The 16,722-nt window shown below is 39.3% G+C and overlaps 1 protein-coding gene across 2 annotated transcripts in view; it reads left to right on the top strand.

Moving 5' to 3' along the window:
• The window catches only part of hpda (4-hydroxyphenylpyruvate dioxygenase a), a 40,025-nt gene that overhangs the window by 17,734 nt on the left and 5,569 nt on the right, over nt 1-16,722 (top strand). For both annotated transcript variants that reach the window (XM_028806993.2, XM_028806992.2), the window contains exons 8-13: nt 1,301-1,407; nt 3,083-3,160; nt 3,841-4,003; nt 4,099-4,170; nt 4,608-4,730; nt 16,204-16,320. In XM_028806993.2, the coding sequence (XP_028662826.1) occupies nt 1,301-1,407; nt 3,083-3,160; nt 3,841-4,003; nt 4,099-4,170; nt 4,608-4,730; nt 16,204-16,320 (660 nt within the window). The remainder of the gene's footprint in view (nt 1-1,300; nt 1,408-3,082; nt 3,161-3,840; nt 4,004-4,098; nt 4,171-4,607; nt 4,731-16,203; nt 16,321-16,722) is intronic.

Consider the following 16,722-nt stretch of genomic DNA (forward strand, 5'->3'; position numbering starts at 1 on the left):
CATTCAGCAGGTTACCTTTGCAATTTACGCCATGCCTCCAAGTCCGCAGGCTGCTAGATTTACGTTGCTTCCCACATTTGAGCTGTTTGACCATTCATCTCCTTACTCCCAAATTACCATCAATGCTTAACAGAGGCCTGAAAAATCAATCATACCTGGCATAGCAGGTGGACGTGGGTGCTTTAGTTATACGAATTTATTTAAACGTCTGACATCCTCACCCGATTCATCTGATTAGTGCAACAGAATTAAAAGATTGCCATGAAAAATTAAATGAGAGCTAGCAATATGTTGTTGTACTGCTTAAAATCTAGTTTCTTTAAAGGAACATATAATACTTTTTCATCGTTTATACTCCACAGTATGATTCTCATGTTAAGCTGCTGGAGTTGAAGGCTCAAAGTGGTGAATTCAGTCCCCTGCTCAGTTCACTGGCACCACTCCTTTATATTCATCTCTAGAAAGCCACCGTAGTGTACAAATTCATAATGACTCCTGCCTGGGCCACATCAAGGCCAGCTGGTGCCCTAAGCAGATGCCAACAGTGGTGCCCCCCTTAGCCCTTCCATTATTTACAATACAAGTTATTTTCCGTATAGTGCTCTTCACTAAGTGCAGATGAAAAAGGTTGTGAACAATTCTCAGTTAAAATACAAGCACAGATTATACTAATTACTAAATACAGAACTTAATTTTGACAAGACCTTAAGACTCTATGTGTGTTGAAGGTGAAATAAGAAATTAAATCTGACCTAATTTATGTGAAAAATCAGTAAAAGAAATAATAAAACAAAGAGCTTAAGGATCCGTTCCACAAATCAGGTGATGAATTCCAAACCCAGCCAGCTGTGTTTACATTTGACAGAAGTGGAACTTCTACACCATGAGGTGGAAACAAATGTGGTATCTGGCGCAAACCAAACTTTTATTTAAACTTTAGTCACTCACCATGCCAAAGAAAACATTTTTAACAGTGCAGATTAAAGTCAAATATGGCAGACAAGGACCAATAAAAAATTGTCAAGTGTGGTAGTGAAAGAGTTAATGGCATGATAACTTGGGTAAAACATCTGTGATGCCCACACCCAGGGGTTCAATAAGCACAGGTTCATTTTGCTTACTGTTTAATGCAGGGCTGACTCCTGCAGAGGGTAGGAAAACAAGGACAAAAACAAACAATGAGCCTGCAGGATGTTATGAACATTCCTATAGATCAGAGATCACGTACTATCGTATTGTGCATTATGCTGGATTTTAATTTTGTTTTTATTTTTAGTATTATTTATTGTTTTTTTTGCAGTATGGAGACACCACACACACATTGATTGAGTTCCTCGGACCCTACAAAGGCCTTTTCCTGCCTGGGTACAAGCCACCACTCTTTACAGATCCCCTTATAGCCAAGTTGTAAGTATCGCTGGTGGTTCTTTTATTTCAGCCTCCACAACAATCAGAGGGAACCACAGACCCATATATCCATTCATCCAGCCATTTATTTCTTACGGGTGTAATCCAGTGCAGGGCTGTTAGGGCTTTAGGAGCCATTTCCATCTGTAATGAGTACTGGGTGGGAAGCAACTCTAGATGATGTGCCAGTTCATTTAGTTGTACCGAATTGTTTAACAGGAGAACTCTTACTCTGTTGTTGCATCAGTATTTGAAACAAAAGGCTTTTCTTTTTGAATTACGAGACAGATTTCGTTAAGAATCTGCCAACTTTTCCATACACTTTTGTTAATGAAACTATTAAACAATTTGAGAAATGTCATTTTGAAAAGAGGCAAAGGTTAAGCAATTCCATATCAGTCGTGTTTTTCGAGTGATTAGGCTATCTTAATGAGCCATGACTAAGGACGAGCGCATGCATCAAGATTTTCTCATGTGTTGCAACATCGAGAGTTTGGGTGTCCTCTCACACTCGAAGACTCATCTGTACTGATAGCCAAATGGAGGCACTATGCAAATTTATGGCCTCATGAAAAGTTAGACCCTTTTGAAAAATCTCATGTGAGACTGTGCAGTGAGACCACTGGGCAAGGCTCACATTAGCCATGCAATCTGACACCATAAAGAATTATGTGATATTTCGTGATATCTGTTTGTAGGTAACTGTGACCCTGGGGAACATTATTTTATGCCACTGTATGCTGCAATATTGTGTATGGATGGTAGGACTATAAAATGACTTGACTAGTAGACTAAATATAGCTAAAGTCACTAATGGTATTCCCTTGACTAGCTTATGTGTTAGGCCAAGCAGACTACTTTATTTAAAATAATCTGTTCAAGTCCAAAAATGCTATGCTACTGGGAATTTGTAGCTGCTGGGAAATATTCCTCAGTATCTCTTCCTAGATGACCTGATTGTTGAAAGAAACATCATACAGTTAGCTGTTCTCTTACCACTAATTGACCAACTAGTCCTACTTCTGATGCGTCCACAAACATTTAACAGCCACACTTGCAAAAGCTTGAACATAGAGTTGCTTCCTGATTGGTCAATGGAAACTGAAGTGCAGAATCAACCTGCTTGACTGCCTGAATTTGTTTGACATGTCAGAAAACCTTCAGGAGACAGTAAGCCACTTCGATCAGGTTTAGAATATACAGTACCACACAGATTGCAAGAAGCAACATTACAAATGATTAAAATATACATATATTAGGGACATTGGAGCTCTAACATTGCATTGACTACACCAGCACTAGCTAAGCACAGTCATTTTAGTTATGAAGCAAAGTCAAACCTTAATGGTGCTGGGGTGTTGCTAAGGTAAAGCACACTGAAAGTCATTAGCATGAAAGAAGCATGGGACACTTAGGTAAGTTTGGTGATTAACAAAATATGTGTTTTAATAAGGAATAATTAACACTTTTATGTACACTTGCGGAGGCGATCCTTATCACAGACTCATGGAGTTCCTTCTTTTAAAGGCATTAAGCCTTTGACATACATGTTTATGGCGGATGACTCTCAAGATTACTGCCATGCATTCTAACTGGTCAAAGCCCTTAAGAATTTTTTTTTTTTTTTTTTTCTGATTATCTCTTTCCTGCTGCTCACCTACCTTTCTCTTTGCAGACCACAAGGCAATCTAAATTTTATTGATCACATTGTTGGAAACCAGCCTGATAATGATATGGTTCCCATTTCAGACTGGTAAGTGTTATGGTCCTTTAGTTCTGGTGGGGCAACATTGAATAAGTGTCAAGGTTTTCGCCTGTATACATTTTTGTGACCTGGTGGAATGAACTGAAAGCTTTCCTTGTTTTATTGAATGAGTTGAATAGTCATTCTCAATTTTGGAATATCCAGCTTAACTTTAAATCAATAGCAAGCATATGATATGAGGAAAACCGTGTGGGACAAATCGCCCACAGTAGTCTGTGAATTGTCAATCTGATATTCTCAGACTCACTTAATCAAGTCCAGTGTTGGAGGATTTGGAGATTATACAGAAGATAAATATTTTGTATCTACTGTATATGGCTGCACTTGGGTAATCCGGGGTAGTTGGTCTTGTGGTGGGTGCAGCAATGAGCTGTAATCAGTGCACACTTCCAACCTCCTCCTGATTCCACTGGAGTCCCATCTTCTTGCAACTTGTCAGCAACTTATAACAAGAGGCAGCTCCATCCACCCAGAAATTAACTCATTCAACAATAATAAAATAACTGGAGGTGTACCACCATCATTTGGATTGTCAAATTTAATTCTATTCTATTCTGTGTAGGTCTCCTCTTAGGGTAGATAAGGAAGAAACTAATGAAGACAAGGCTCTCCATTGACTCTTCTCAACATTGCTCTTCTAAACTCATTGTGCTTTCTGCCGTTGTTAGGTACCAGAACTGTCTTCTGTTCCATCGTTTTTGGTCTATAGACGATAAGCAGATTCATACACAGTACAGTTCATTACGTTCAATTGTGGTCACTAATTATGAAGAGACAATCAAGATGCCAATTAATGAGCCTGCCCCTGGAAAGAAGAAGTCTCAGATTCAGGTAACGCTTTGGTGACACCAACTGTATGCCAGTAACAAATTATTATTATTTTTGTTTCTGGCACATATCAACCATAGTCTCTTTTTTTTGGGCAGGAGTACGTTGAGTATAATGGAGGACCGGGAGTCCAGCACATCGCTCTCAACACCTCAAACATCATTGAGGCTGTAAGTGAACCTATAAAGGCACTAAACCTAATGTCCACAAGTCTACACCTATGCTGTACTGCCCATGTTCAGGCCACTTCTGGTACTTTGGATCTGTCACCACATTAATGCCTGGTGCTAAGGAGGGAAATTCCTAAATTCACCGATTAGTTGGCACTGGCTGCACTCACATCTCTGCAGCAGCAGCAGAATTCTTGAATATGGGTCATCTCCATTAGAAGACAACTGGAACTGTGTGCTCCATTCTGTAAAATTCTGATTGTTGATTTAAAATTGTTTTTAAATGGTAAACAAGTCAGAGGCTTTTTGTTTAAAGCTTTTCACAATAATGGGTTTATGTTTTAACGTATGCTTTTTGAGTAAATATAAAAACAAGACCCTAGGATGCCAGACTTTGAATGCTTCCACGTAATTGCTCAATTTTTTTTAAATTTCAGATTGTTAATTTAAAAGCACGAGGAATGGAATTTCTTGAAGCACCTGACAATTACTATGAGACTCTGAGGGAGAAGTTAAAAGTGGCCAAGATCAAAGTGAAAGAGGATTTGAAGATTTTGCAGGTGGGACATTCTATTGATTAGATTAGTTCAGATAAACTTTATTAATCCCATAGAGAAATTCAAATACAGTGCATCCAGAAAGTATTCACAGCGCATCACTTTTTCCACCTTTTGTTATGTTACAGCCTTATTCCAAAATGGATTCAATTCATTTTTTTCCTCAGAATTCTACACACAACACCCCATAATGACAATGTGAAAAAAGTTTACTTGAGGTTTTTGCAAATTTATTAAAAATAAAAAAACTGAGAAATCCCATGTACATAAGTATTCACAGCCTTTGCTCAATATTTTGTCGATGCACCTTTGGCAGCAATTACAGCCTCAAGTCTTGTTGAATATGATGCCACAAGCTTGGCACACCTGTCTTTGGCCAGTTTCACCCATTCCTCTTTGCAGCACCTCTCAAGCTCCATCAGGTTGGATGGGAAGTGTCGGTGCACAGCCATTTTAAGATCTCTCCAGAGATGTTCAATCGGATTCAAGTCTGGGCTCTGGCTGGGCCACTCAAGGACATTCACAGAGTTGTCCTGAAGCCACTCCTTTGATATCTTGGCTGTATGCTTAGAGTCGTTGTCCTGCTAAAAGATGAACCGTCGCCCCAGTCTGAGGTCAAGAGCACTCTGGAGCAGGTTTTCATCCAGGATGTCTCTGTACATTGCTGCAGTCATCTTTCCCTTTATCCTGACTAGTCTCCCAGTCCCTGCCGCTGAAAAACATCCCCACAGCATGATGCTGCCACCACCATGCTTCACTGTAGGGATGGTGCTAGGTTTCCTCCAAACGTGACGCTTGGCATTCACACCAAACAGTTCAATCTTTGTCTCATCAAACCAGAGAATTTTCTTTCTCATGGTCTGAGAGTCCTTCAGGTGCCTTTTTGCAAACTCCAGGCGGGCTGCCACCTTTTACTAAGGAGTGGCTTCCGTCTGGCCACTCTACCCTACAGGCCTGATTGGTGGATTGCTGCAGAAATGGTTGTCCTTCTGGAAGGTTCTCCTCTCTCCACAGAGGACCTCTGGAGCTCTGACAGAGTGACCATCGGGTTCTTGGTCACCTCCCTGACTAAGGCCCTTCTCCCTCGATCGCTCAGTTTAGATGGCCGGCCAGCTCTAGGAAGAGTCCTGGTGGTTTCGAACTTCTTCCACTTACGGATGATGGAGGCCACTGTGCTCATCGGGACCTTCAAAGCAGCAGAAATTTTTCTGTAACCTTCCCCAGATATGTGCCTCGAGACAATCCTGTCTCGGAGGTCTACAGACAATTCCTTTGACTTCATGCTTGGTTTGTGCTCTGACATGAACTGTCAACTGTGGGACCTTATACAGACAGGTGTGTGCCTTTCCAAATCATGTCCAAGCAACTGAATTTACCACAGGTGGACTCCAATTAAGCTGCAGAAACATCTCAAGGATGATCAGGGGAAACAGGATGCACCTGAGCTCAATTTCGAGCTTCACGGCAAAGGCTGTGAATACTTATGTACATGTGCTTTCTCAATTTTTTATTTTTAATAAATTTGAAAAAACCTCAAGTAAACTTTTTTCACGTTGTCATTATGGGGTGTTGTGTGTAGAATTCTGAGGAAATAAATGAATTTAATCCATTTTGGAATAAGGCTGTAACATAACAAAATGTGGAAAAAGTGATGCGCTGTGAATATTTTCCGGATGCACTGTACATATACAAGGGGTGTTCAATAATTTATCTACCGAAGTATGAAAGAAAGTAGCAAGCATGTTGAAACAAGTCTGGGCATTTTGTCACATGTCTCAAAGTTACTCACGCACAAGTTGTGGCTCATTGCGAGTCTAACATTCCAAAAGACAGGATGTCAGGAGAGTCCTTGGATGAATCACGTAAGCTTCTTCTTCATGACAATGTGCCAGTTCACATGTCACATCAATCACAGGCTGCCATGCAAGAATGTGTGTTCCAGCAGTTGAACCCTCCACCCTACAGTCCTGACCTGACTCCCTCAGATTAATTCCTGTTCCGAGTTTTGATGAAATCTCTCCGTGGATAGCAGTTTTCAAGTGATGAAGACATCAAGGCAGCTGTGACGTCCCGGTTTGAAGGTCAAACAGAACATTTTTTTTTCAAAGGGGTTAAAGTAATTTCAGGAAATGTGGATGAAGTGCATGGAGCTATCGGGGGACTATATTGAAAAATAAAACAAAAATTCTTTGAAAACTCTTTTCTTTCCTACTGAAGTAGATAAATTATTGAACACCTCTTGTAGCATCAGAAATTTGAAAAAAACAAGGATACAGACTCATGGGACAGATGAGACATCCAATCAATTGATAAAAAAACAAATAAAAATAAACTTGAAGAGTACATCAGATGGAAGCACTGAATTGCCAGGTAGTAGTGGGCAGAAAAGACCCCCAGAGATGCTTCTCAGCACACTGTGGTGGAATGAGCCGGTGGCTAAAACTACTCCAAGAGAATGCCTCCTGGAGGGGATATAGTCAGATAAGCATCCCCAACAAGCCCGGTGCCATACACTGTTCTCTTTTTAAGGGGTCCAAACAAGATATGCATCAGTCTTGGTAAAGGATACAAAAGACAGAGTATCCTGAAGTCCTGACCAAGAGATACATTTTGGACAGTCCTCAACCCAGGGACACCGAATGGTGCAATTACCTTAATTAATGATTTGATTTTTCACATTAATTTGTTTGGGTCTGGAAACGAAGGTCAGGGAAACAGGACTATTGACTACCTGAGTTTCTGTGTTTTATAAGTGAAATAACAAAACAAAAGCAAAAAAAATTTGGAAGTGAGCGTCAGTATGCTTTGCACCCTAGCAACCAAATTACCTGAACTATTCTATAATATATCAGTAATAATTTACCGCTCTGGTACTGATCTTTCTGATCATAAAATAGGTCATTACGATAGCAATTGATGAGAAGAATTGGAGTGCCTCTTTCTCTTGCACGATTTGGCTCAAAAACTAATCAGCACATCATCACCTCATAACAGGCTTACGTTTCGAGTTTGGTATTTTTCTGTCCAGGTGTTTTAGTTTTTGACCTTCCTCAAGAAACTGTCACACACAGACACACACATATAGACAGAGCTTTTGCTCCTCCCCCATAGATGATAGGTTAACTGGGCGCAAAGCAAAAATTTAAAAAAACAGTATATGTTTACAAAAACCCGGAATGCCATGCTGATGATATGACACAAGCTTACGTACTCTCGTTTCCATAGACTAGCGACTCCAGCATTGTCCAGTGGTTCAAGCGATCCAATGTGAACACTTCAGGTTGACATATAGGCAGTTGTTTGTTTGTCTAGTTAGGCCTCTCAGCATTCATGAGACATGTTCTCTATATTGAATATTCAACTGACTATCCGAGTGTCATGTACGGCCGAGTGGTATTATCGACCTTTTCCACGCCTGTGAATGAGTAAAGAAGTCATTCTGTCAGTCAAGTAGCTGCTGTAAAGACAACAGTAAAATCACTGCAACTTTATTCTTTATTCTAGGCCACCTTGTACTGTGAAGATTTGTGAGACATGGGTGTGCACCTCAATAGTACGGTGCAGCTTTTAAAATAGATTTTTTAGTGTTATATCACTCAGTTTCTATTAATGCCTTATCCCCAAAGTGCTTGCCCACTGAGCTTTATATTAGAACAGACTGAAAGGAGGCATAAACTGCCCAATGTGTTACAGCACCGTCAAAGTCATCCATTACTGCCCAAAGGGGGAAACCATCCTTTACTCATGTGGAATCAATTTGCATCTGTAAAATGTAAAAATAGAATAATCAACATTCTCTAAAATTCAGTGTTATCACTTTACATCCATAACTTTCAATTTCTCGGTAAAACTCACGCATGAATACCTTTAACGTTGCACTATTGTGCAAATATTTTTTACTTTGATCAAAATATCATATTAAACTACAGTAAATACACTACTAGAGCTGGCCAGATAAAAATTTAAAATCAAACAAAATTTAAAAAATAAGACACTTTTTTATCTGGAAAGTCTTTCCTTTGTTTTTTCTGAGGTAAGCATTAATTTCAGATTGTCTGATGGGAAAACCTTCACGCAATTCCTTTTGAACTGCCATTATTAACAGGAACTGTGAAACATTATAGTGCATGTAAGCTGGCTGACAAAATTCATTCAGCCCTGATGAAGTGGCCGGGCAGTCAGCTTCACTTCTCTTTGCACAGCCCTCACTCAGTCAGTCTAAGTTTAAAACAACCGAATGCCAGACTGTTTACCTGGCAATGTTGACTACAGTACAGAATCAAATATAAAATCTCATGAGCAGAATAAAATGAAGACTAGTGATAAGCGAACTCTGTGGTGTTCACTTCACCTCAAGCTTGAAGAAATCATGAAACTCGGCACAATGCATTGAAGTCAATGGAGAATGACTAACTCATCTTTAAAGTATCCCTGAGGGCTAGGGCAATGTCTGCCAACTATGCTGGACCAATTATTGTAGCCAAAAAAGTGACCTGGGCCGTGTGGCACTGCACCACCATGCCTTGGTGAGATCAAAGAATAAAGAACGCAGTCAGAGATGCGCAACACAAATTTCATCCAAAATGAAGCAGAAATGGTGAAATTGTAGTCAAAAGTCAGAAAAATATGCAGATTTTTTAAAGGCAGAAGATTCAAAGTAGGGTGTCATGATTGAAGTTGCGCTGATGGCTCTCCAAACTGTCTGTGCTGATGCTTTGCACTTTTTCTTCTATCAAAAAGATAGAAACGTCATGTAAATTGTAATAAATCTTTTGTTATTATTATTATTTCATAGAGTCTCCTGTGTTGGGAGGGGCATCAGGCTCTTTGAAGGTTTGTTGTTTATCTCCACGTGGCTAATTATGCATGCATAAGGCACACACTTCCTTCTCTTATACGAATATGGAACTTGACAAGCAGAGATAACTCATTATTTATGATGTAGATGTTTTATAAAAATAAAATTTTAAGAACCTGCATTAACTACTTATCTGTTCCACCACTAACTAACTCCCACAGAGTCTGTAATGCTAATGATCAATATTATATATCCAGGGGGCGCTACCATCAATGTTGGCTATTACAACTCCGGGGGATGTCGTGCTGCCCTTGCAAAGAATTATGGGGTGCTGTGGAAAAAAGTTCTCCTAAACTGGCCAGATTATCAGTAAATTATTCAATGAACAAGGGCGAATGGAAACACAATAAATTTACTGTGAATACTTATTAAAGACCCAGAATTTAAATAGAAACAAGAATACTGCTCTATGAAGTAGTAGAAAAAAAACTGGCATTAAGAGCAGAAAACAACTCATAGTGGAAAGAAAAGCCATGTGAATTGAGAATCAAATGTTGTGCAGTGACGTATAACAGAGAAACTACACAGAAAGGTGTTCTGGGATGTTAATATTTACAGGCCTCTAAATCAGAAGTAGCTTTACAGAATATTTTGTATGTAAGTTACATAGAGATCATTGTATTTGCCCTGTGTTGCCCTGTCTTCAGCTTGCAAATAAGTAAATAAATTGACATTATTGATGACACAAATTATTCCACTAAGTCACCAAGTATGTAATAGCAACAAGAAGACATATAAACAAAAATGCCTTAATACCTGAATCTGAAAAAAAGAAGCTAGACTGGAGATCATTCAGCTGAGCCTGCAAGGGCTTGCTTCACTTATTTGGCTCTATGTGACTAGTTTACCAACAAGATTCTAAAGGGCATAAACTAAAACCACAGTGCTAGGGGAAAAAGTGGCAAAGCTAAAAAACCTGTGTACAAAACTTACAAATTTACAATTTAAGAATGAACATGTAGCAATATTTTTCAAAGGAAACTGAATGAAAAAAATTCACAAGCGCTGACAGATCTCCTCTTTTAGGGAAAATCTCTTCCTTGATGTCATATGAAGATCCCAGTTAGCAAAATGAGAGTTAGAATAAAGACATACACAATCCAAAATGCCCAAAAGAGTGTCCTAAACTACAGCTGGTCATCAGCTGTCAGATCAGAGACTTTGTCTCAAGTCTCCAGCATCTTATTTTGAGGTGTAGTCTGTTGATATTTTGTAAATAAATACTAGTGAAATGAGAATTCAGAAATCAAGATGAGGTAAAGAAAATTTGATAAAGGTTGTTTACTTCTAATGAACAAAGACTGAGAGACTTCTCTGATGTAATACACGGTAAAGCAAAGTCGTTTTGGTTGTGTAATTGAAAATTAATTTTATATAATTCCAAAGCCTTTCTTATCTCATTCTGTTACACTAGAGATCCCACGAGTAGCAGTTCTGTTGTGTTTGCCTTCTAAGCTCAAAAATGAGTGCAGGCCTCAGAATTGACAAAAGCCAGACCTGCCCTTTTTACAGGCCTTAACCAGACAGCCAAGCTCAAAACTCAAATAGCAGGCCTCTGGCCTACTTGGGCCCAGAAGTAGAATTAAGGTTTTTAAATATCAAAAAGTAAAAAAAAAAAAAAAAAAAAAAAGCTTAGAAATCAGAGGAAAAATGCAAAATCTCTAGTCTCAATATAAATGAGGAAAAGTTGATTTAAGTTTACTAATTTATTAAAAAAATGTAAAAAACATTAAACAAAAAAAAAACATGTAACGGAAAGAAAAATGGCTTTGCCTGAACAGACAAAGCAAACAACAAACAAATCCAACCCAGAAGAAACAAGTAGTACATTTGAATGAAAGCAGGGCTCAAAGTCAGAATGCAGGAATTGAAGCCAAAAGTGCAGGGTCGAAGCTGCGGTGCAGGGACATTTGTCACCCAGCTGTATCAGCATGTGGACCTGCCCCTTTTGGTTCCATGTTAAAAATGGAACAAAGCATATTATAACAAAGCACACTAATAAACTCTTATAGTACAACAATATCTCATATTTTTCAAGTTGCCCTGAATAAATATATCAGCCAAATAAACAAATAATAAATAACACCCCCTTTAAATAATAAATAACAGAATGAAGTAAACAATACATTAAATAATATATAAAATAATATAAAGAAAACACAATTTTCAAAATTGAATCTAAAGGATGACAAAATAAGTAAATACAAATAAAACACATCTGAGTCAAGGCATAATAACACCTTCATCATCATGTGGTGATACCACTGAGGCAGATGATGACTTTGTCTCGTAGTGGTGTGCAGCCATGATTTTTATCAAGACTAGGGGGTTTTTCCTCCTGCTTGCTTTGTTCGCCCACCCCAGTGTTTGGTTAACTGGATATATAATTTAAAGAGATTGTTATTTTCATGTGAATTGTTGCATACTCTTTCAATTCTATGTGGCATCGTTTCTCTGTGATCATAAATATACACCTGACCAAATTGTGGTTTCTTTGAAATTAAACTTGTTGTAGCTTTAATTGTTGCGGGACCACAGATTCTCATAGCATATGGCAACATGAATTCGGCGAGCTACAAGTCTCCGACTTAAAGTTTAAAGCCTTACAATATCTACATACTTCTGACATATCACCTATGTCCATATATTTGATATCTTTTTGCTGTTCTGTTATTTCACCGAGTAATAATTTGTTTGTTTGCACTAATGCGATCTTTACTTTCTTTTTTTTGATACTTTCGAATTTTACTACTTTACTACTTTCATTTTCTTTAACCTGCTCTGCATGTGTTTTGCGCCAATGTTTTTGAATGTCTTTATGAAGTCTTTTATTTCTGACCCCAATTGGACCTACGATGTTTTCAATTCCACTTGGTCCGTGCTGATTATTACTTTCCTTTTTTTCAGAATTTGCACATAGATTATTATTGTTCTGCGGTGGGTTGGCACCCTGCTCGGGATTGGTTCCTGCCTTGTGCCCTGTGTTGGCTGGGATTGGCTCCAGCAGACCCCCGTGACCCTGTGTTCGGATTCAGCGGGTTGGAAAATGGATGAATGGATGGATTATTATTGTTCTTTTTTGCCATTTTTTCTCTCCCAACGCTTTTGGGTCTCTTTTAGACGTGCTGCTCTTTCTTCTTTGCTTAGTCGTAGACGTACCAGCTAGAAAATATAAAATTTTTAAGAGCTGAGAACACATGAAGTGTGTTTGCCAAAAGCATTCCAACAACTGAGAGGTAAGATGTCCGTGATCTTGTTTTAAATTGGTTGTTCTCACGGGACGCCAAAGTGTCTTTCCGAGAAGGTCACGTCTTGACCCAAGATTTTTTTTATATAATAGAGAGATGTGGGAGTCAGCATAAGTGTTTGTGTTGGCAGATAAAGCAACCCACCAGGGGTGTGTGGACATCAAAGAGTAGGCAGACGACTTTAGAGAACTGTACAAATCACTGATAGTAGGGACAGGGTTAGGGTTAGGAAATTGTACTACCTACAGTGCAAGAGACAAAAGAGGACCAGGAAATGGAATTTAACAGAAACAAAGTCAAAGACAGGCTCGGTTCAAACCAGGAGACTAAAGGTGACAGTCAACAATATTGCCCCAAGGTGTGTAGTTTAAAGAAAATTTTTTTGCTGTATTTTCATTTTGGAATTGCCCCAGAAACAAGGACAGTAGTGGCACTGACTTGCCTGTTTAAATGCTGTCACTCTTGATGAGCTGAATCGGCACGACTGAGGGGTTGTGTCTTTATGAACCGCAACACACAGTACAGTGCTCATCCTAAAAACAAAGACAATAAATTACCAACAATTAAATAAATAACTCATTAATTAAACACAGCTAGAATAATAGCTTACACAGTATGGGGATTGTGTGAAGATTTAAGTCTAGTATTAGAAAAACGTATTTCAAGGGGAAAACAAATTATAAAAAGCCTTTTGTTATACTTCATATGGATAACAGGAATGATGGATTCATCATGAAAAAACTGAGTATGGCCAGCATGGTGGCAACATAAAAAAAACAGTCCAGCCATGAGATTTGTGATCAATTGCGGTGAATGCCGTAAGTTATACGTGCAAAAGTTGTTTGTCTGCCATTATCAGTTTGAAATCCATCTTTAAAAGACACACACAGTGGTAATTGATAGATAAACATGATAAAGGTTAGACTATACAATGCATTTAGGGTTCTACATGCAGAGGGAGGATGAAAACAGATGCATACTGATACGTCAAGGATTGGCTTCTCAAACATCTGGGGCCTCATGTATAACGCCGTGCGTAGAACTCACACTATAACATGGCATAAGCACAAAAGCGGGATTGTGCGTACGCACAGAAAAATCCAGATGCAGGAATCTGTGCGCACGCAAACTTTCACGTTCTTCCACTACATAAATCCCGATCCGCGTGAAAAGTAACGCACGTGCACGCACCTTCTGTCCCGCCCCAACTCCTCCCAGAATTACGCCTCTTTGACTATGCAAATCAATATAAATAGCCTTCTGTGAAAAGACAATGGAAAAAGCACGGGGGAAAATATAAGAATTTCAGCGAATACCAAGTGGAGGCAAAGGAAAAACGTACTATTTGTTGGTTTAAACAGTGGTATAATCAACAAAAGAAAGTTGATCGAGTGACAGAGTGTCAGAGAAACTCGAAAGATCAAATTCGTAAAGTCGCACAGTGCCCGAAATAAAAAAGAAATCACATATCAAAGTCGCCGTGAAAAGGCAAGTCGTAGCCCACCGTCTGAGTGTCATATGAAAGCTTATTAGGGTACAGAGAAAAAAAATAGGCACACAGTGGGAAAAACGCACGAAATGTCAACTTTAATCTCGAAATTTCCACTTTAATCACGTAGTTTATTTTGCCATTAAAGTAGAACATCATAAACTTCATCTTAAAACCGTTTATTTTACCAGTTTCTCAAGTAGCACGTTAAATGCTTTGTTCTGTATTTGATCTTCTATGTGCTCTATGTGTGTGAATCACTACGTGCTTCCGTTCTTTCTCTTTCTCCGACAGGACACAGAATCCATTACATTCATAATATTACAGCTCTCTGAATAATTAAAATATTGAGATGTATACGTGATATCATTTTCATGATGATAGGAATGAAAGCATGTTATTAAAAATGGGAACACAGTGGCGCAGTGCTTGTTCATATCTCACACAAGAGGCTTGCTGTGCCATGTGCGACCTTCGATGAAATAATTTATTACAGAAGTACTGTCTCTTTCAAACGTACTAACCTCCAATTCCTCTACTTACTTTGCTTTCTCCAAATACCCAATCGCCAGACAATCAGCTCTGTAATAGACGTTAAGCCATCTGTAAGCTTAGAACGCCGATTCTTCAAAACTTTTAAGGAACATTGAAATATCTTTGTAGTACATGTTTAATTATTCTATTCGTCTATCCTTCCAGTGTCGCGTCAGCACCAGCAAGAATACAGCGCAAGGCAGGAGCTATCCGTGAACTAGCTAGCGCTGTGGCACCGTGTCCTCATATGTTTAATTATTAACAATACAGATTATTTAAATGAAGTTAAAGTTTTATCTGTATACTATAGGCAACATATTTTGCTGCATTTCATCTTAAAAATGATATTGTCATCATATGCGCTTTATAAAGTAGCGCAGGTTGTGCAATATTATAACTGTAGTGTAAGTTTACAGTGAGGTGATTGTACTTATAAGTACAAACAGTTCTACAAGGAGCACTTGATGGACTGATTGAGTGCGTTTATAGTTCTTGGGATGAAACTGTTTCTGAAACGCGAGGTCCGTACAGGAAAGGCTTTGACGTTTTTTGCCGTGGTTGAGGTAGTGTGTAGCCTACTTGAAACTGTATACCGATAATTCTCTTTCCGATCAATTGCTGCTGTGATTCCCCACTCAGATACAGTGATATAAATACTCCGAGTGGTGCAGTGAGAGTAATATGGAAAAAGATGATCTGCTGTGGCAACACCTAACGGGAGCAGCTGAAAGAAGAAGATGCAGTGAGAGTTACAACGCTAAAGCAGTTATGGTATTTGGAATACTATGGCTATTCCCTGGCCCATTATATTGCTGCAGGTTAATTACAATCAGATGCATTACACTAATAAACAATATGCAGTTAGTTTCAGTGTATTTATAAAGCCGCGTCAGGAATGTGGATCTAAGAAAGAAAGGTGACCACACAGGAACAGTAGCACTGCTTTGACGCTGGGTGCCGCCAGTCCGCAAAACCGAGTGGAGAAATTGCGTATGCCAAGGTATGAGGTACCGTGGAAATGTGCGTGGCTTTACGCCAAGTTTAGGTTTTATACATCGCGATTTGAGCGTGGAAACGGGAGTACGCAACATTTCTGTGCGTACGCACCGTTTATACATGAGGCCCCTGGTTCCAGTCTGAGAGCAGTCGAAACCAAATTTGCTGTGGGGACAGACTGTGAGTGTGCATAATTAAATGGAGCAATATTCAAACAGCATAAAATGATGAGTGGGCAGGCATAGGACCATGAGAACAAGATGGGGACCAGCATTTTACAGCAAATGAAAAGCCTCCTAACCATTAGTAGCTGCCATGTCTTCAGGACTTGTCTTCTTGCTTTATACACAGGACCTGAAAATCCTGGTGGACTTTGACGACAAGGGCTACCTCCTGCAGATCTTCACCAAACCTCTTCAAGACAGACCCACCCTCTTCCTTGAGGTCATCCAGCGGTACAATCACTTTGTAAGTGTTTAAGAACATTGCATAATTTATCATTTAAGACCACCTCAGCTTCCAGTTTGCTGGAGTGTATTTTCAACCGTGACCCTCGTAAAACATGGTGCCTGATGGCTCGCTGCCACTGAACTCCTGATTACTGAAAAATAAAGCAAATCATAATCAATAGTAGCAGCTCTCCAGACAGGCATGTGTAGGGAGCACAACTTAGGCAGAGAGTGAGCAGCACAAAACAGAGGAGTCTGGTGTCCGAGTCTGGGAAGAGCAACACATAAACTAACCGGCAGGAAAAAGGGCTTTGTTGTAACTGGGAACTGAATCGCTAGCTTCACGTCTTACTGGGCAATGGGCCTCAGTGGTCTGACGGGGAGTCACAGCAGACTCGCCTCCCTCAAACTCACGGTTAAA

This window comes from Erpetoichthys calabaricus, chromosome 8 (assembly GCF_900747795.2).
Source record: "Erpetoichthys calabaricus chromosome 8, fErpCal1.3, whole genome shotgun sequence".
In the NCBI taxonomy this organism is placed as follows: Eukaryota; Metazoa; Chordata; class Cladistia; order Polypteriformes; family Polypteridae; genus Erpetoichthys; species Erpetoichthys calabaricus.